At 42.1% G+C, this 21,978-nt stretch overlaps 1 protein-coding gene across 1 annotated transcript in view; it reads left to right on the forward strand.

Moving 5' to 3' along the window:
* Positions 1 to 3,117: 3,117 nt before the first annotated feature.
* The window catches only part of LOC306697965 (transmembrane protein 132D), a gene marked incomplete at both ends in the record, with an annotated part of 210,237 nt that continues 191,376 nt past the window's right edge, over positions 3,118 to 21,978 (forward strand). The window contains one exon of the mRNA XM_079162079.1: positions 3,118 to 3,199. Within this exon, the coding sequence (XP_079018205.1) occupies positions 3,118 to 3,199 (82 nt within the window). The remainder of the gene's footprint in view (positions 3,200 to 21,978) is intronic.

Below are 21,978 nucleotides of genomic sequence, written 5' to 3' on the forward strand. Positions count from 1 at the left end.
GCGATCATCCTGAACTCTAGCTTCATAATTGCAATCATGTTTGATGTTTACATGCAACCTTCTTGTGTTCCCCTCAAGACTCAAACTTGGTCCACTATGGCTTTTAAGCTGACCTTAAACATGAGAGCACTACTTTTGAATAGTTCCTCTTGGGAATGAATACGAAGCATAAGTGAATAGCAAACAAGACACGGAGAACCACTTTTAGAAAGCACATCATTTATTTATTTATTTCCCCATTTATCACACATCACAACATTAATTACATTTTGAATTTGAAGAGGTACTGACATTGCAATCGTTGTGATGAATGCCTTCCTTTTTTGTGATATAATGAATGTTTGCTGCCTCCAGCCTCCCTCTAATAATGACAAGTGAAATAACATCAAAGTGGAAAATAAAAATAGTAGTTGGCAATCAAATTGCCCAATTCATTTTTGTCTTGGGTAAAAGAGTTGGGTGTTGGCGTGTTTTCTTTTTGGGGTCATAAGCTGAAAATGTTTAGAACTGATAGATGAACAAACTTACTATAGTTTCACCAGCAGAATGTTTTCACTCCTACTTTGAAAGATGTAGTCTTTGTGTTTTGTCCCTATGGGAGTTATCCAAAATTCTTTTTATGTGTCAAATTTCCTCCAAACCGCCAGTGGGGCCTCATTGGTATACAGACAAAGTATTTGTACAAATATTACTTTTTACCATATGCCTGCTGAACTAATGCCTTGCTTCGGTTGCAGCCCCAAGAGGAATATTTCAGTTAAAAAAACAAGACATGTGAAGCTTAAGTCACAGGGAATGCTTTGGCTGGCTTGCGTAAAAATAAAGACACTGGAGAATTATAATACTTAAAAAACGCAATGGTTTGGTTCTGCTCCATATCGAGGACGGACGGTTGCCCAGACGTTATCGAAGCAGTCGGCTCGTGACTGGGAGGCCAGAAAAATGTGTTTGGGGAAAGTGAGTGAACAACGAAACGGGACAGATGGAAAAAAAAAGAGCATGCATGCAGGCTCAGTCAGGTTCACACGGTGGAATCACAGTGAAGAGAACAGGGAGAGGTGGCAGAAGAATAATGTGGGATGCATCAGAGATGAACGCACCAAGGCACGGGCCTTCCTCGGTGGCAATCACATATACTGCTAATTAAGGACTGATGAAGGATGAAGAGGGGTGCTGCTCTGTGGAAGCCATCACTTAGTGTATCTTCTTTGAATGTGACACTAGGGGGGGCTGTCGCTCCTCCTTAACTTCTTGTAGAGGCCGTGGAGTCAGACAGGCAGCGTGGCTCACGTATCTCCGTCTCCGGAAATCCTCCCATCCCTCCGCCTACGGACTGATTTGCAATTCAATAAGTCACAATGTCATCTCTTTAGCTTTTACACATTTAGCTGACAAAGGGAACCAGGCACGCTGCCTTATGAAATATCGCCTCGGACTCAAAGAAGACCTTAATGTTCTCTCTCTTCTGGCTTGTTCACCCCCCCCTTCTCCTGTCCCAAACACGCACACACACACACGTCCTATCAATATAAAGTGAATGAGTTGCATTACAAGGTGCCTGGTGTATCACATTTTGCAGTTGTACAAGCTGTCACACGCCACTGGAAGCGGATGCGGTGTGTTTGTGCGCGCGTGTGTGCATGCGCACAAACACGAGAGCTCGTGCGATGGTGGCGTCGATCGATTACAGAGAGAACAGGTGTAGCGTGTGTCTTTATATGAATAATGCAGAGAGAGGCAATGAAAGGATAAACAACACATGGATGCGCGCGCGCGCGCACGCAACTGACACCAGCACACACAGAAAGCATAGAGAAAATGGGCCTCTTCTTATGGGATATGTTGTTGTTTTAAACTTATGTTTGAGTCGTTTCAGCATCAACAGCTACCGTGGGAACATCCCTTTTAACCTGTTTTCCACCGATTGATTCACATGTCTTTTGCTTTCAATTATTGGCTTATGTTAGCCTGTTTTCTTTATTGTGTGTGTGTGTGTGTGTATTTTAGTTTTTCAGTTGTTTTTTTATTTTGAAAAAAGAAATACACATATTCTGACCTTTCTTCTGGGAGGAGTCTTCCCCCCATAAAATGTAATGAATACATATATACATAATAATACCATAAAACTATAAAGAATCTTTAATGATAAATAATGATAAATAAAAGAAATGGGAATAAAAAACCCAAATAAATTCCTACACCCTCCATTGGCTGCTTAATTGTCACTCAAATCCCCAAATCCCGCCTACGCCCCCCACCCTCCTCACCCTCCTCACCCTCCTCCTCCTCCTCCTCCTCCTCCTCCTCCTCCTCCTCTTCCTCCTCTGCCGGCTGGTGGAAGCGTCAGACTTCCTCCTCTTCTGTCTTCTTCGCTCCTCTCCTCCCTCCATCTCGCGGACGAGAGTATACAGCCTCTCAAGTTGAACCCAGACGCACACACATGCACAGCGAGAGGAGGATAGTCAGAGGATAGATAGAAGGAGGAAGGAAAAAGAGAGCGGACGGAGCTGCTGCCGGGCGAGCGGAATTTGGATTTTATTTAATAGATGAGCCTTAAGTGACAAGAGTTGTCTTGGGTTTAGTTGTTTCAAACCCGCCTTTTGAGTGGACTTTTTCTTCGGTGTGGGAGTTTTTTGTCAACTCTGCTGGTCGGTTTAAACTTTGGAAGAAAGAAAAGTGTGATAAAGGGAGAGACATTGAGGTGTCCTCAGCTTTAGCTGTCCCGTTTGGATGAATAAAGCGGAGGAGCGCACCGGCGGAAAAAGCTCTCCGCGGGGAAAACGGGTTCATTCCTCGGTTCTGTCTTGAAGGAGACACGCAGCAGACTTTTTTTTTTGAGGGAAGGATTAAAAAGAGACCAGCCTGCACCGGAATTGCCCATCGGGGGTTTCTTTTTTTATGACTGACTCCAGGAGGATTTATAGTTTATTCCAAACCTCATCTGCGCGGTGTTTTAGGTCAAGCACAGCGGGAGCGCAGTTTGGTCAAATAGAGAGTATTGATGGCACCGATGCGGTAGTGATCTTTCTGGAGGAAAGAGATAACTGATTAAAAGATTCCCTTTTGTCCGTTTTGTGAACAGTTGCGGAGTTTTTTTTTTTTTTACCGACAGGAGGGATGCAGACTGTCTGGAGAAGGGGAGGCGCGCTGTTGGGATGTCACCTCTGGAAGACGGTGCTTCTTATTTTCCTGTGGAAAGGTAAGAGATGCAGTCGAAAACTTGTCAGTTTGAAACATAATCGCTTTAATTTTTGGGGTTGGAAATCAGGAATGTCACACCCACTTGCAGTATGTTTTTCAGTTTTGTTTTCCTTTTTGTTTCAACTTTTATTGTGGTCCCAAAGGAACCGTCATATTTAATGCTGTTGTTATTTTCCTTGGCTTTTATGGTGCGTCAATGTGCGCTTTGGAATGAGTGGTATGAGACAGGGAGGTCGAAGAAGGGAAACCCAACTCAAAACTCAGTTTACTCTCCATCCTCCTGTCGACCAACGGGACAATTCATCACTAAACAAGTGTTAAACTGGAACAAGTTGCATGAAGTCATGACGCCTTTCCGAAATGATAGATTTGTGTTTTCCATGTGATGATCACAGGCTGACCGTCATGTCTGCCAAATATGAACGTTTAAATAAGTTATTTTGTTTGGGCCAAAATGACGACCGATTAGCTTTTGTTAATCTTTACACCTCCTGTATCCGCGCAAGTGAGATGAACACTAAGTAATTGACTGAGCCGAAGCGTCAAATGACAGATGCGTACGAAGTGGTGCCATCTGAGACGCATGAAACTTTTGCGCTACTGAGATCCAGTTTAGAGACGAGTGTCCCCTGTAAGAGGGGGTCTGGACGTTTTTATATGACGAGGTCCTTTTAAATCGAAGGGAAATCGTCTGTTCCCTCGCATCTCTTTTCAAAATGTACTCATGAACTCAGAAAAGGGAGCCTCACCTGCCTCCACATATGGGAAGTGATAGAAGTGAAATTATTTACCGTCTACAAAATTACAGGCATTATATAAAAAAATGGAGTCCACCAATAAAATGCACGATTCGTTAAATAAGGCTGGAATGACTTGTACTGGGTGACTTTGGGAAAAAACCCCACAATTTAACCGGTCATTTAAGCTCAATTGAAGCCACAACATAATTGTGTTCAAGTCTGCGCATGCGATTCACTGTCTTGCTCAAGAACACTAAAACAGGGCTGAGGTATTCTGAATTCAGGTCGGGCAACACCACCACCCACTTATTCCCGGGAGATAAAAAAAACCGAAGAAGAAGCATAAGATGAAGGGGGCTGACAGATATTTTAGGTTTGAAGCCCTCTGAGTGCGCACTTGTACGCCTCCGTTTTCCATGACAGTCCTTCAGCATTAGTATCACACTCCCGTAAGTTGAGTATTCTGTGCGCGCGCTTGCATGCGTGCGCGTTTTTAATCAGCTCCGGTCACTCACGGCTCACTGAGCAGTTAAAAAGTCGCTGCGTTGTGCGCTGCGGAGCGCGCCGGACGCCGGCGCTGTGGCCGCTGCGCACGGCACACCGACAGGAGACCGAACAGCTGTGCCCGGCAAAACGGCTGAATAACCATTAGGTGAAATCAACCAAAACCCTTACTCTCTTGCTCTCCTCCTGACACTTCCTGTTCTCCTCCTCTTCTTCATGAAATGCAAAGGACAGTTTTTCCTTTGTATCTACCTTTTGTCTGACGTGAATATTGATTTTAACTGCTGTTTATAGCTCCCTTGGCAGTTTGGGTGGCCAATAGCTTTTCTTGCTCTATATCAGCCCCTTACGCTCTCTCTCTCACACACACTCACACACGCATAGGGAAAGGTCCATTCCGACTTGGCCATGGTTTAACCGTTTTCAGTGGGCATCAGGGAGCTCTGGCTCTAATGCTTTGATGGCCACCTAAGGCAGTTTAAAAAAGCAAAACACCAACCTTGCTCTCTCCCTCTCTCTCTCCCTCTCCCTTTCTGTCTCTAACCACCATTTTAAACATATTTTGCAGTTTCAATGTGATGCATTGTTTCCAGCAACTTTCTGTCATATGTCGCTGCGCCTCTAATCAAAGAGTTGCCTTCACCGTATCTCCCCAGTAGTCCCTATATATTTATATTATTGTCTCATTATTCCTTGAGTGGCGTTTCTATTTCCACATCACTCCATTACACTGTAATTGCATCACTCTGTTATTTCATCACCCAGGATGTCATTGTTCAAACGCAGAGCATCAGAAAGGTGCCTGCTGAGAGGCAACCGGTTAGTTTGGTCTTGAAGGTTCAGAGAGTCCTCGGGGTCATGACTCAGCTCTTTATTCTCAGCAGGAGGGCAGCAGCGGTGTTCTGGAAATTCCTAACACGCTCTCATGCAAATCAAACAAAGTCAATACATTAATCATTTGTTTAAATGTATAACCTATATACTTATGTTGCAAGCATTGATGACGTTGTAGGGCTACTATGTGACTAATCCACTGATTTAATCATGTACCACTTTTATGTGCCGTATCATCAATCAGTGATGATACTTTGTTATATATGTTATATTGGTGCATATCTGTGTGCTTGTTGCATGCATGTTCATATGCATAATGCATTATTTTATATCTGAGTAATATGTTGGCTGTTACTGCTACTTGTAAATAGCTGGATATTAAAACTAATCTTAGCCTATTTCAGAAGCTTCATTTTTATAATTTAAAACAGATTACCTCATTGTTCGGTGGCAGATTGTACTTTATGTGTCAAAAAACCCAGCACCATTCAAAATGTGTGTGTCTGTGTGCTTGAGTGCGTTTCACACTACACTGCTAACCTGTAGCAGAATGTCAGCACTATGCACCATTACTCATGCAATAGAGAGCATTAATAATTACTGATGTAAAATCACAGAGACACACACACACACACACAGACACACAATAGTCTTCCACCCTGTCCTGCATACGCTGCCCTCTCTGCGAGTGTATCGCTCTTTGTGTCTCATTGTTGGTTTCATTCACTGGCTCGCTGACTCACTCTGACACACGTGCGTGCAAACACATACACACACTTTCAGACACACACACACAGCACATGCAAACACACACACACGCACACACAGAGAGGGAGCTTATTCTCTGAAAAATAAGCAACAAAGAAGATTTAAAATCAGACAGGGGACATTTCACAGATGGAAAATGTGAACTTTTAACATTTTCCCCATGAATGCGAGAGGGAAGGGGCGGGGCATGAAGGAGTGGGATGTGAGTGTGTGCGGCACCTCAACACAATGATGCTAGAAAATCATACTCCGTCAGAGTGAGCCATTTCCTTCGGCCTCACAGACACACATGCGCACACTCGCATTGGCCTTTTTGTCAGGGTGACAAACGGGGTGAAAGTATAGCGCACAAAGGGAGACACAGTATGGAGGGTCACAGAGATGGTGAAAAACAAATACGGTGGACTGGAAGGCAGATGAGGCAGTCTACACTCCCTGCCTCTTCTTTCCTCGGTCACAAAAACATTCAGCTTTTGCCAGTATTGATTTTTTGTGCATCTTGTGTGTTCTGGATATCACGGTGTGACTGCAAGGTTGCCAGTTTGGGCAAGTCGTAGAGAAACACTCGCCCCTGTTTCACAAACTATCGTCAAGGTGCACAGTACTGTGGCTGAAATGGGGAGGTGTGCGGATGCACTGTGTTTTCCCTTTATCACACTGTTTTGGGGTTTAGTATACAGAAATGTAATTTTCATATTTTGCATGAATAGGAAATGAGACCGAGCTTTGCAGCGCAGAACATGAGTAAAACTGCAACCTTTAAAGAGCTGCCGCTAATTTTAAATACAAAACATTTTGCACATACTCAGAAAACGAAAAAATAAATTAATAAATCACCTTTACTGAGTTGTCAGCAGAGCGGTTCTTCTACCATCCACAATTTCTTCACCTTCTATCAGCTGCGAGTGTCTCTTCCATTTCAGGGGGCCGATAATGTCCAACACCACACAAAAAAAAGATTGATGTTTGCCAGCTGGCATTCATAAGCGTACTTTATCTTGTCATTTTTCCAGTGTGAAAGGAAAACACAGATCTTAGTACTTACTGGTATACAGTTGCAACAAAGGTCTTGTAAATCGTAGTTTGTTTTCATGAGTGTATATATATCCATTGCTTTATCCTCAGTTGAACCTGTTTTTATCATTCTTATATATTTAGTTAATAATCCTTTTTAGGGAACCCAGGATCATATTTGTGTATATTCTCTTCTTCATTTCTGAATGTTGAATGAAAACCTCGCAATCCTTCCTCCGTGGAAAGAATTGGTTTCATGCATATCGATGGGTAGAACGTCAGACACACAAAACCACTCAAACACGCAGAGACATGCACAAGCAGATTTACGGGAGCTGGATGATAGGGAAAAGAATTGGCTCTCATCGTCATGAGGAGACCAACTCTTGTTGTCATCACACAGAGGAAGGAGGAGGAAGCGACAGAGTTGGAGAGATTGAAGAGAGATTGAGATTTTCCCTTGAGTGTATTCATCCTCTGTTTCCATTCCTTCGATATCAGTAAAGCTCATCTAGAAGGATACCGCTTGCAGCAGGGCCTGTATATATTTACACACAGTCACACACCCATTTTCTCTCTCTCTGGCGTGCATGACATATGCAAGAATGTGTTATTAGAAAGCCACAATGTGTGATCGTATACTCACAATATTGTTGCCAAAGTAAAATGCCCACAATGTAACTCAGTAAAAAAAAATCACGAGAATTGAGCAATTTTGTGGCTCTATTCAAAACATGTTGTTCTTCCCTGCTCTCATTATCTGTGTATATGTCAATTATTTCATACCTTAGCCGTCTGTTGTAAATACAACAACAAGGTAACAATGCTTTTTGGCATATATGTCATGGCTTATAGGTGAAAATGTAATTGTAATGCATATCATTTTATAACTAGGTCATCTGCCGTGTTGTCTGACCACCTCTAAGTGTTTCTACCGGTTTCAAATAGCAACACTTGAAGGTGAAGCGATAATCCTTCTCCTGGATGTATCACTGACTCCCTGATCTCTCTGCAAGTCGTTTGTGTGCCTTGATCGTTGCATGTTAACACATGTGTTCACTGTATTTTTTATCCACTTAATTTTATGGAGATGCTTCTTTTTTTGCACTTTTTAGGCATCTGTTTACTAGTTTATCTGTGAACTTTTTATCCTCTGCTCTGTCGTTTACATCTCAAATCTACGGGCAGTTACTGAAAGTCAACTGATTCGTCGGAATACTAGTGAATAATCCAACTTCCTCTGCACAAGCCTGTGTGTGTGTGTGTGTGTGTGTGTGAGTCTGCATTTCTCTGTATACTCTCAGTGACCATGAGACGGCTGGGTTCCAAAGGCCTGTCGAGAAGTTTAAGGGTCCTGCTAATGAGCAAGTCATTTTCCCTCAGATTAGCATGAATAGGCGAACTACTTCTGTGGGCGCGTGTTTGTGTGTATGTGTGTAACTGCTACTGTAGGCCTAGAAGTCAGATCTAGGGGTTTAAGGTTGAGCTAATCAGCAACACATTTCCCCCTACATTAGCTTCACTTAGCTGGTTAGCGATGCTGTGTGTGTGTGTGTGTGTGTGTGTGAGAGAGACTGATTTAGCTGATCATTATCATCATGACATAATGACTCAGAGGAGAATAACAATGGATTAACATTAGCTTTCATTTTTCTCATTGAATTTAGATTGAATGTAATTTGTGTGTCTGTGTGTTTGTCACTAAGCGTGTGAAGGCTAAACTATATCAATTGCCTGCGAGTAGCTCGACAGCTAATCTTCATCAGAGATGTGACCGTACTTTTACAGTGTGGTATCGCTCCCATTAATATCCATGGGAGTATTAGACCACTCCGAGCAATATTGCATTTTAGTTTATTATACATTTTGAGTCAAATTTGTAGCTATTTTCTATGCTTTGCTTTTCATGCTGTAAAAACTGTCTGTACGTGAATTGTCATTGGGAGTATAGATTTGAGGCCGGTATGTCCTCACTTTACCTCCTAATTAGCTCAGTAGGCTGTTATCATCAAAAACACTTATTTCAAGATTTGGGTTTAAATAAGTACGTTTGTCACGTAACTTAAGTAAGTGAAGTAGGTTACGCTAAGTGCGTCGTAAAAGTTAATTATGTTGCTTAAGTTAAATAATAAATGTTCTTATTTTAACCCAAACCATGATTGTGGGCTTGTTTCAGTTCACAATGTTAATCACGTTTTTACATTACATGTTTACGCAGGAATTGCCGTCCTTTATACAATCACTTTATCCATCTTTCTTTGTTTCCTCTCTGTTTTTCAAATTTCCTCTTTGCCTCTGCATTCATCTCGAGTACTAATCTATGATTGATATTCTATTTGTATTAAGCTGGCGATCTGCTGCCTTGCTGAGTCTTTAGATGGCTAATTGTTTATTTATGTCCTTTCATCACAACACTATTTTTCTCTGACAAACTTCTGAGAAGCAATAACAGGGGTTTAATGGGCCGGTACTTAGCAGGCACACAGAAGAAGATGAGACAAATTTCTCTGTCTTTTTTCCTGTTCTTTGCATCCTGTTTCTTCTCAGCCTTTATTGTGACATTTTCGTTCCTTTAATCATCCGCATACGGTCATCAATCATTCTTACATTTAATCTGTCCGTTTCTTCCTGTTCCTTTTTCTCCACCCATCGTCCTTTTCTCTCTCCTTCGTCATGTTCTTCTTTGCCTCCTAAAGAGCTTTTTCTGTCCCTAATACTTTTCTCTACTACTAGCCTTCCTTACTCCATCACTTTACCCCCTGCCATCATGTCTCAGACTTTGTCTCCCTGTCTTTCTCCTCCTTTCTCCAAAATGCATTATTTCTCTCCTTGTCATCTCTTCCTCTGTTCTGAACCCTTCATTCTCCCCTATCATTTCTCTCACCGCCTCCCATCGATATGTTTCCACCTGCCATCTTCTCTCCCCCCCCCACCCCCCCTCTTCCCTCTCTTCCCCTCTCCCTCTCTGAGCAGCTCTTAACCAGTCCTTTGAGAGTGTGTGAGCTGCTCGGCCTAAATGATTTTCTATTACCGCCGCCTGTTAACAGCGCTCCATTTGATCAAGCTAATGAAATTGAAAACTTTCATCTCAGTCAAATTGATTTCAAACCTGAAACCGCATGCGGCCCCAAAAAAACAGAGAGAGAGAGAGAGAGAGAGAGAGAGAGAGAGAGAGAGAGAGAGAGAGAGAGAGAGAGAGAGAGAGAGAATGCAGGACGTGTGCGTGGAGAATTACATTTTAGACATTCAAAGAAATCAGTTAGTCTGTATGTCTTTTCACTATTTTCTCTGGAATATGCCTTGTCTTTTGTCTGTGAGTTTGCATGTGTGAGACCATGTATGCAAGCATTTGTGCATGTTTTGACCAATATTAACTATGTATTTTTATGCTTATGGGTTGTTGAATTTTGCTCTGATTTAGATAATACAACATGTTTGTAGTTGAAGAAATAAGGAAAAGTTTACAGAAAAATCACGATCCAGACAAGTTTACTCTTCCTGCAGAGTTGTTTGTTGCCCACATCTCTGAGTCCAGCATCTGATTCTGATTCAGCATTTTTACTTAGTGTCTTTCTTTTTTCCTGTGCTCATTTCAAGAAAGAAATTAGAAATACAAACATTTTTTGATGGGTGTTTCTTTTTCTGCTTTGGCAAAGGAAAATGCAAGAATGTTGCTATCACAGGATATTGTAGATTTCCTAGCGATGCAAATCCAATAATGGTGTACTTGTCGTCTAAAGTGTATTTACTCTTTATGCACTTTTTTCACCCATGCATTATGTTTGCTAAGCACGTCTCGAATTACACTGCTTTGACTTCTTTGTCTGTGAATAGCCATAGTCAGCAAATAGAAGATAAATGTTTTATTTGTTGAATTTCCGGCCACATTCAGGGAATTAAAGTTTTTTTTCTTCTTTGTGTTTTGTAGCCTGGTTTGTTGTGTGTCTTTTTATTGTGCCAGGAGTCCAGTTTCCTGATTGAATCCACTGAAAGAAATGTAAACGAAAGAAGCGAGCTTACCGATCATTTAGAATAAACTTCTATTCATCTTGATATGAGCCTAATTCTCACTTGAACTCCGAGAAACCCACACAAAGAGGCTGCGTTATTGCTGCTCTGCAGTGGCGCTCACATCTGCAACACAGGCCAGAGTCAGAGGACACTAATTGCCTGATGACCAACTGACCTTTCATCACTAGGAAAAGTATTGTGCTTATCAAAAAAGACATGACTGGGAGCTATACTATGTATGTAGTTATTATAGTTATAGTTGCAGAATGTCAAACTGCACATAAAATGATAAAGGCATATAAAGTGCACAGTGTGCAAGAGCAGAAATGTTGCCCCTCAGCCATCATCAGTGCTAAACAGAGCATTAAATCATGCACACACTTTTATTTTGGATGAACATAATAGATATTTAAGACACTCTAAGGGCTTTGAATTTAGATATGTTTTAAGACTGTTGACGAATTGGTAGGTCGCTCAAACAAACTAAGGAGGGTGTGAAAGAGGTGCATAGTGACCTTAACCCTAACCCTAAAATTAAACAAAAAATGCCAACATGGAGTGAAAAAGTGGTTGCTAGCGGATAGATAGACGAGTACGTTCCTTCACCGGATCCCTTTTATGGCTCAGAGAAGCTCACTGTTGCCATCAACAAGCTGCTCTTTGGATTTGAGCGTACTGTAATGTGCTGGTTCAATACAGTCTTCAATTATGTTCAGGAACATGCATGTACAAATGTTTTCATAGGTGTATGTTTATATATATATATACGGGTGTTTTTTCATTTAGTTTGAGTGAATGTAGTGTAGAGGCCATGGGCTTTGGATCTTTGGCTCAGGACTGCTGCAAACACTTGATGGCATTAGCTACAGTCTGAGAGCGAGCGGACGAGAGAGAGAGAGAATGGAAGCTGTTTAAAAGGGAAAGTTGCAGAGGGAGACATTAAAAGGCCAGACCAGGCCACGATCCGGGCGCTGTGAAAAAAATGGGATGGAGAGAGTGAGGGAAAAGAGATGAAAAGTGGATGAAAAAGTAGCAGTGTGAAATGAGACTTGAGAGAGGAAGATTGGAAAGAGATGAGAGAGAGTATAACAGAGAAGGTGAAAACAAATCACGGGCCAAGAGGAGGAAAAGACGGAACGAAGGGAAAAGAACAAGATGAACAGATTCAGAAAACAAAAGAATGGGAGGGACTGGCATTTGGGGAAGGGAAAAAGCTGGAGCGCGAGGGTTAGCGACGGCGAGAGATTTAACATTTCAGTCTGTGTTGCTCTTAGCCTGTAGGCCAACATTACAGAGGAGATTTGCACTATTTACAAAGCTCCCAGTGGCTTCAGGACTCCATCTACATAATGTTTAACATGCTCAACTTGGCTGCGCTCTGCCCGTCAAAGGAAGACGGTGTAAGGATTTCGGGCATCAATCCCTGAGGGCTGCCAGGCGGCCAGGGTGGGGGTGGCCGAGATGCTGTAGACATAATCAGACACAACACACAGTAATTGAATTAAAATGCTGGTAATAACACGTCCTGTACGGGACTTTTGAAAACCCTATACTCCTAATCATTTGATTTTATCTTGGGTTTGACTGTCTCGCTTTAACAGTCCAATGATTTGAGAGCAGCAGACCATAATGCATCATGACTTTTCCCAGGTGTGAATTATCCATGAGCTTGTTGCCTCTGATGAGCTGATTACAGGCTTGATCGCTGCACAAGAAAAGTTTAAACTCTTCTCTTGACAATTTCAATTTCGTGAAATGTATCTACTTTTAGAGGCTTACAAATTATTAAGTACATCAGATTTTCTGTACAAAAACACACTCTTTCCATCTGCCTTGAAGTAAAGTACAGTTGCATTACATGTGATTGATAGAACGCACTATGTGCTCTTTGAGAAGCAAAAATTGCCTGAAATGTGGCTGAAATAAACTGACATCGACATCTCAGTGAGATTTGGCATCAGGCTGTGCTTAAGAAATGAACAACTAGAGCTGCATCTGTTGTAGATCACAGTGGCAGCCTGGTGATTAAAGACAGTGACTCACTGAAAGAGACTGTACTCAGCGATTACCACACAACCTCATAGACTGTCTTGTTCAGCCTTTGTGGAGAGAACCTGAACCTCAAATTTGACCTTTTCCCATTTGTTGTGAGTAATGGTCTTATTATCTCTGTCTCTGCAAAAGCCTTCCATGAACATCACCGTGTTAATGTTTTGAGTTCCTTACTTATTGCCTATTTTCTTTTTTAATCGTGAACGGAGTTATTTGAGCCAGACAAAGTGCTGTGGAGATGTGGTCTGGCTGTGTGAGACTAATATTTGTATAATCAAACAGATTAAAGGGACACATTGCCTGTATCTATAAGCAGCATTTTATTTTTACACATTTTGTAAAATGTTGCATTTGACTAACTTAAAGGTAGAACTTCAATATGTGTGTTTTGTCAGTATTTATATTCCATACATTGATGACCATTTTCAACTATCAAGTCATCTATTAAGTGTGTTTTTTGTGTGTGTGTGTGTGTGTGTGCTTTTTCCTTGAGCAAACTTGTAGCGTTTAAAGGAAATGTCTTCAATACATTGCCTGTCTCTTTTGTCCCGTGAGTACTTAGCGTGTGTGTGTGTGTGTGAATAATGTGTTGTGTGTTTCTGCGAGTGTGTAATGTGTTTGCTCACCGAATCTGTGTGTGTGCCTGGGTGTGTATGTGTGTCTTTAAACCAACATCGCTGTGTACTTAGTGGCAGTCTTTTCAGGACTTTGAGGCTCAACTATTTGTTAAAGAGGGAGGAAGCGATTAGCTCTCCGTTAACAAACCCCCTAACGAACCCCACTAATGAACCCTGAGGGCAGCTCTGGGACGGCCTCGGCATGCCACCATAATTAGACTGGCAAATAACAGCTCGTTATGCAAACGAGGTCGGGTTAATCTGCATATCTTTACCTGAGACACTCGCGTTGTACTGACAAGTGTTTACCCAAAGGCAGTGAGGAGGAAAAGAAGAGGGAGAGGAGAGGGGAAGGAGAAAGGGTTAGAGGAGACAAAGGTTACAAAGATTGCACAACAACAAAAAGTTGAACAAGTTTAACGTGCAACGTAGGATGTGTTGGGAGCAGCCATTTAGAGGAACAGGGGATGAGGGGATGAAAGGTAAAGAGAGAGGCATGGGAGATGGAAAGAGAGTGTAGTCAGGAGAAAAGAGAGAATGTCACTGCTTTGTACTTCTTGTTTACATTTCAGCCAATTTACCGCTTATCTCTGGTGATGGATCGGTTTGTGCAAATGTACACACGAGCATCGACGTGCAAAGAAAGAGTTTCTGGTTGACAGCTTGCCCAGATTCCACAAAGGAGCAGTTCTTAACATCTTTTAAACTGTGATTACATGTTTGTTATCCTGTGCCTTCTGAAAATGCTGATTGGTGGAGCAGAGGCCAACACCAAACAACATTTTTTTGGATTTTGTCTTTGTTTCCACTCCTGTATTATCTGGTTTGGTAAATGCTATATGTTTACCTAGTGTGGGGCTGTATCTGTGGTAGTTTATATTATTGTATATCAAGATTTACTATTAAGACAACGATACTAAGAGTCTACAGCCATGCTAGTGGCTCCATGAGGATGTACTTAGGCAGAGCGATGCTTTGAGCTAGATGCTAATCTAGCATGCTTACAATGTCAATGCTAACATGCTGATATTTCTATTGTAATATTTACCATGTTTACTATTTCTGTTTAGTGCTAATAAGCCAATGTTAACATGCTAACACACTAAACTCGAAGGACAACTGAGGCTGATGGGATGGGATGTACGCTATTTGGTCATAAATCCAAGTATTGGACACTTTAGGGCTGATTATGGCGCGAAATGAAATTTAAGGCATCAGCAAAATTACTGCAATTCATCTTAAGGGGGACATGAATGTCTGTACAAAATCCCATGGCGATCCATCCAATAGTTTTTCAGTGTCAACCAAAATGTAACTATATTTATTCTAAATATTTAAAAAGAAATAGGTGAACATTTGGGGAAAAAAAGCATATATACGAGTGAAAATCTAGTTATAAGAATATCAGTTGAATATTCACCATATTAGCAACTGCCAAACACATTTTGCTCCATGATAAATGACACTGAAGTGGTCGGGATTCGTTAGGCAACATGTAGTCTGACTCACCGAATGTAGAATGTGGGTATAGACCTTATTTTGCCTTCCTGTTGCTATTGCTAGGGCGCTTTGGTCCAAGTTTTCTTCCTGTCAGCTTCTTTATTAACAAACATTGCAACAAGAAAAGGCCCATTTAGAGTGTTCATGTGTCATGTTTGTCAAGGTCTAAGTCTGTCATCGGCCGCTGATTTCACGCAGCATTGTCCTCCCCTTCCCCTATCAGCGCCTTCTATTCATTAATCACTGCATCCTGTGCTTAGCGCCGCACAAGACGTTTTGGATTGGTCTAAGGAAATACAAACAGATAATGTGTGCAGCTACACCATTCTTTATATATAAGTCTGACGATGCGAGACCAGGCGACATATTGGGGCCGTTTGACACTCAATCTACCCTGCAGCACTTTCGTTTATGAGTTTGGACTGAAACTTTCACATTTTCTATAGAATTGAACGCAAGTCCCGTCCTGTTCTGGGATGAGCTATGGTGTGCTGTGAAGCATGAGAGACTTGTTGTGATTGGTTCTTGGCTGAAGAGTGTCTCGTCCTGGCAACTGTCTCCGGGTTTGATGGGTTTGACCTCTGTGTGGCAACGGGCTCGCTGATGGATCACTCGCTACAGCCAACACACACCCAATGGTCTGCTGCGGATGTAGATACTGTATATACTGTTCTGGGAGCGCTGAGTTCTGCTCATGTGCAGGAAAGTGTGTGTTTTGTGTACGTCATCTAATACTGATAGCTGTGCTTATTTTTGACAATCAGTTTATCTGTTTGAATAAACTACTTTTCTACTTTTTAGGACTGTAGAGTGTAAGATGGCACAGTATGTGTGTTAGAGAGTGAGATGCTGAGTGTGTGTGTGTGTGTGTGTGTGTGTGTGAGTGTGTGTGCTGGCTAATTTGTGCAGTGGTTCATAGGCAATTATTTATCGTCATGTTGCCCAGCCTGCTGAGTTGCGGCACAGTCAGCAGCCATCTTTATTACACACACACACACATACGCAGACACACGCACGCAGAGCTTCAGGAGTTGTAGAAGTTATTACATGTCCCCCTGTGCTTTGTAAACACACACACACACACACACACACACACACACACACACACACACACACACCTACACACACCTACACACACACACACACACACACACACACACACACACACACACACACACACACACACACACACACACACACACACACACACACACACACACACACACACACACACACACACACAGTCATGTGAGCACACACACCTTTATACCTTATCTTAAACCCCTTATGCCTTAACACAAACATACTCCCATGAGCACACTCTCTCCTACCCACACACACACACACACACACACACACACACACACACACACACACACACACACACACACACACCCTGGCTCGCTCTCCCTCTCCTCTACCCCTGACTTTGTCCCTGTGACCTTGGGCAAGTGTTGCCAGTGGCTGCTGCTGAGATTTCTGCGTAGGGGGTTGGAGGGCGGATGGAGAAAGGCTTGGCCAGGGATCACACAACTTTCATCCCGCTATCCATCCGTTCGTCCGGCTGATGAATGAGAGAAAACTTTTCCCCTCTCTGTTGACAGATGGCTGTGGAGTTTTTGGGGACTCATGAGGAGTTCATTTATAATGAAGCTCCTCTTTGGATTCCAGCTCGAAACAACATCATTTATTTTCAAATCATGCGTAAATTCAGTTTTCACAAAGTGACTCTGACTGATCACAGACAAAGCAATTGTCGGACTTTTTCCCGCATGCCTGCTGAACTACTGCTGCGTTTAAGCTCTGTCCGCAAGGATAATTGAAAACCTCTCTCACTTTTTCGCTGTTTGATGTCACAAGGAAAAGTCTGGTAACTAGATAGTCATCATTATCATGTATGAGAAGTGGAGAGTACTCAGGAGGAAACTGAAACATAAAACTGTTAACAGTTGTAGCCTACATGTACAGAAAAAGTCCATAACCATTCAGCAGTCGTTTGCATAGTCAGTTCATGAAATGAATCACAGGAGGTAACACAACACCTTCTTATGATGATTTTCTTTTACCAAGAATCAAATTAAAAGTAATGCATTTTTAGATTATAATTTTTTCTTTGTGTGGCTACGTGTACCGATAAGGAGACCAGTTCAGGTTACCTCCATGTTCTCTGGATTGTGCCCTTGCACGTATCGGTGAGCTGCATTAAATGAAAAGTTGAACCAAGTTTGAATTTAAAGCAGGAAGTTCCTGCATTGTTTTCTTCTTTGCCAGGGCCCTCTTTGTTTGCAACCCCAGTGGATATAATTTATACAGTATGAATGAGGGGCTGCATTTTGTCATGCGGTGCTCTTGTCAGTGTGACCTTAGACATCGTTCGCCACAACCATCAATGAATAAATAACTTTTGGAAGGCTGGTGTTCCATCCGTTCCACAGAGCTCCAGGACAGAGAATAAAATCGATGTAAAGGAGCAGCGGGTCAGGCCAGCACTGAGAAAATATATCCCGTTTTCCTTTTAATTTGTTAATCATCTGTAAAACACGTCACCATTAAAAAACAATCAAGCTCAAGCCCCTTTCTCTTGCATTAATGTGCAGACTCACTGTGGCTTTAATGACACGGTTTTATATGCTGAAAGAGATGAAGTGAAATCATGTTCAAATCTTTAGCTCATATTGGTGCTGTAAAGCAATGAGGCAGATTCTATGCAATGTAGAGGCCACCAACCTCACAGCATTTCATCTCATCTTTGTGCCCTATTTAATTTGTTGGTGAATTATTTAGGTAAATATGCAACACATACACACATGCTGTATGCGTGTCTGGCAGTATCAGTCCACAGCCACAGCCTCAGAGCCCACACAGCTGCTGGCTGCCATTTTGAGAAACAGCTGACATTTGCCTTTCCTCTCCATCAGATACGTTACTGGGCATGGGCCTCTGACATTTCTGACTGTGTGTGTGTGTGTGTGTGTGATGAGTTACTTGGGCATACCCCCCTGACATTTTATTGGATGCTAATGGTATTCATTGCCATGGCAGCTGGAGGGGGGGCGGGCATGGCTGTCTGTGTGTAAATGGCGCCTGTCGCTGACCTGTAAGTGTGTGTGTGTGTGTGCGTGTTATCAGGTACAGGGGGAGGTTCCTGTGACGCACGGTGTATTACGGAGTCACCGCTACGTGTGTGTTTGTGGATGTGAATGTCTGTTGATAGAAAGTGTTTGTGCTTCATGTGTGCATGTGTGTGTCTTTGTGTGGGTAGTCAGTGGTCTTCAGTTCTTGTGTGTGTGTGTGTGTGTGTGTGTGTGTGTGTGTGTGTGTGTGTGTGTGGCTGGAGGGCAGGGAGATAAAGGTGCCTGCTCTTTTCTGATAAGGACTCCCACCTCCACCTCTCTATCACTCTACTGTTAGCTCTTTCCTCTTCATCCTTCTACCGTTTCCTTTCTATCTAAAACTGTAGCGGCACCGCTGTCCCTCTCTCTTTGTGTACCTCTCTCTGTCACTCCTACTGTCTTCATTCTTCTATTCTGCACTTTGGATATTTCTGTTGTTGGAGGAAATGGAGATACAGTCGCCCAGGGCTCATTTAAACATTTAACCAGAAAAAAATAATAATTTACATATATTTAAAAAATGAAAAGAAAATGGTCCTATTTGGCCAAGTTATTTAACTTATGCAAGAGCTATGCTTCCTTAAAACGTAAGACCACTGCAGAAAAACAATTCTTATGATTTGGGTGTTTTATTGTAAATGACTATGTTTTGAATAACGACATCCGGACCAAGCATACTGTTTTTTGTATTTTTGTGCGACAAATCAGCACCTTTCTAATATTCATTTGGTTAGCTGTGCCGTAAACAATTAATTTCATCCACTATTCAAAAGGAACTTCTTGACCTGTTGAGGACTGGTCACCTGTTTAAAATAAGGAAACCTGCCAAGAAAGTAATCCTAGCCATAGCATACATTTGACATGTGCATATGCCATTCTACCTGTGGTTAAGTAAATCCCCTAAACCTGCCACATGGGGAGATTAAATCTCTACTAATATTAGGCCATAGTGTATGACAGTGGATGTTAAGAGAGGCCGGTCTTTTAATTTTAAAACCGAGCTATTGAAGTCTGTCTTAAAAAGTACCTGCCACAGTGAAGTGCTTCACCATCTGGTTTTCTCTGCTGTTATATGACAGAAAATGGCTCTCATTACAATATTGTCACACCTTGCTGATTTCCATGAGGAAAGTCTTTCTCCTTTTTTCCCTCAGCGGTGAGGATCAGCTGCAGTAACAGCTGATATGGATTCATTTAGTGATCTCAGCGCAGGCAGGTGGGTTTGAACCGAGGCCCTCAATTGTAAAGAAGGTCTCCCTGCTCGCCCTTCCATCCTGTTAATAATTGTAAGTCTGACATACATATAGATACTGTAGACCGGTGAGGGATTAGCCTGTAAGTGGTGCTCTGCAGGAAACCACATGGAGCCTGTGGCTCTACGCTCTGATCTCACTCTATACAATCCACTCTCTCGTTCTCACTGTGTGCTCTTCCTTTTATTTGAATAGTGTCAACAAGGAAATGCAAACAATGGCTGCAGCCTATTAACATAGAAGTTGTTGCCAGTGATTAACACTCTTATCGTATGTCACCGCTAGCTTCTTTTCCCTCGTTCATCTTCTCTAACTTCAGTTCACTGCCTCTTTTCTGCGTCGTGATACTTGTTCCTCCTCCCCCTCTCTCTCTTGTTGGACATCTGTTCGTTCTCTGCTCATCGCTGGAGGAGAGGAGGACCCCTCCATATGTACCTTCCCTCTTTTCTCGTCTGTCTCCTGCTCTACATAAAGTATTCTGTATCTTCTTCCCTGTCAGTTTGCTCACTATTTTAACTTGTATTCCTTTTCATTTATGTACCATCCCATACACCAACTTTCGACTCCCCGCTGTGACTTTTCTCCTTTTTTTCCCTACAGTATGTTATCAATGGGGTTTACATCTGTTTGTTTGTCTTCATTCTTTTGTCATCTCTCTCAAGTCCTTTCTTTCTTTCTTTCTTTCTGTATATCTTTCTTTCCCTGTCCCTTTCAACTGTTTATCTCTCTCTATCCATTCCTCTGTCTTCTTTTCTTTCTATACCAGCTGGTTGTTTAAGAACTGTTTGCCATCTGATGTTCCTATGAGAGGTAATTAAAGCCTGAATCACAGACCGTGTGTGTGTGTGTGTGTTTGGGGGGTAGAAATGGATTCATTTCATGACTTTTCTCCCATCTAGCTGTAAAATGTTTGAGAGCACCCTCACTACCGCACACCCATTCCATCAAGGGGTTTCAGGTGTCCTATCATGTACCTGAACTGCTCACCATTCTTTCAAATGAAGTTGTTTTTAGTCTGCACATTTCAGCACACCTCTAAATGTAAGTATATTAATCAGGAGAGACGGCCGACAAATGCTTTATATAAGATGCTGCTATGAAAGCAGCTATTTTAACCAGTTAATCAGCCATTAGGGCTTTCCGAGCTGTATCATCTCCCACACTGACGACAATTAGATACAGAGCTATAGATGTGAACTTTCATGTGTCAATTATGGCACCACAATACACACGGCAGCTTAGCACCAAAGCCCTTAGAGTTATGTAAAGATGGATACAAATGAATTCAAGGATATCAGTTGTAAATTGAAGATGTTACTGAAACCTTGTAAAGATCTATGTATCAATGTCATGTTGCCTGCTTGGGCCAAGACACTTACACCTTGTAGTTATACATTAATTTCACCGGACTACAAGCAACAGTTTAATTATTTCAAAACCATAAACACCACAAAGCAAAACCAGTGTAGCAGTTAAACAGCAGAATGGCTCCAATAACTCAGCTGTAGGTACAAAAAATTGGCTTCAAGCTGAACAAACATCAGAGGCTGCATCCATTTCTTATGTATTGTTGTCATCTATTGTTCTCTGTCTGTCTGTTTCCGTTCTTTATTTCTTTGATTCTCCCCATCTCTGCTGCTCTCTCTTGTCTCCCACTTGTTTTCTTTTGGTTTGTTTTCTCAATTGCTTGTCTTTCTGTCATTAGTTCCATTTCAGCCACACCCACACAGCTCCTCTGCTCATCCATCACTCCTCGACGTTGGTTTTCTCTCAGAGAGAGAGAGAGAGAGAGAGAGAGAGAGAGAGAGAGAGAGAGAGAGAGAGAGAGAGAGAGAGAGAGAGAGAGAGAGAGAGAGAGAGAGAGAGAGAGAGAGAGAGAGAGAGAGAGAGAGAGAGAGAGAGAGAGAGAGACATTGAGTCAGATGAAGATAGAGCGAGACAATGTGTGTCTGTGTTGTTGTTGTCTTTTGTGTTTTATGGGCGTTTCGTGTTTACTTTGAGATGAGTGTTTGAGGAAGAAAAACAGAGACAATTGTGTGAAGTGTGGGTTTCCCCCAGAAGGCTGGCCGATGGACTCGAAATGCAAAATTAATTTCACTCCTTCATTATTTATTACAAGTTGACACGACTTGAACACAAGTTAACAAGCTAATACATGAGACTTCATTCTTTATTTATCCTGCAATGGTTGAATGAGCATTTTCAGCAGTGCCGCACTTCAGAATCATCCAATTACACAAGGCCACACCTGGGAGCTGCCCCAGTACAACCACAGCCTTTGACTATTCACCACGAAGCAGCCCCAGTTGAGTAACTGGGGGTTAATTGTTCTGCTGAAGGGTTCATTACTGGTAATTGTTCAGGGAGGTAA

The sequence above is a fragment of the Pholis gunnellus genome (genome assembly GCF_910591455.1).
Source record: "Pholis gunnellus genome assembly, chromosome: 6".
In the NCBI taxonomy this organism is placed as follows: Eukaryota; Metazoa; Chordata; class Actinopteri; order Perciformes; family Pholidae; genus Pholis; species Pholis gunnellus.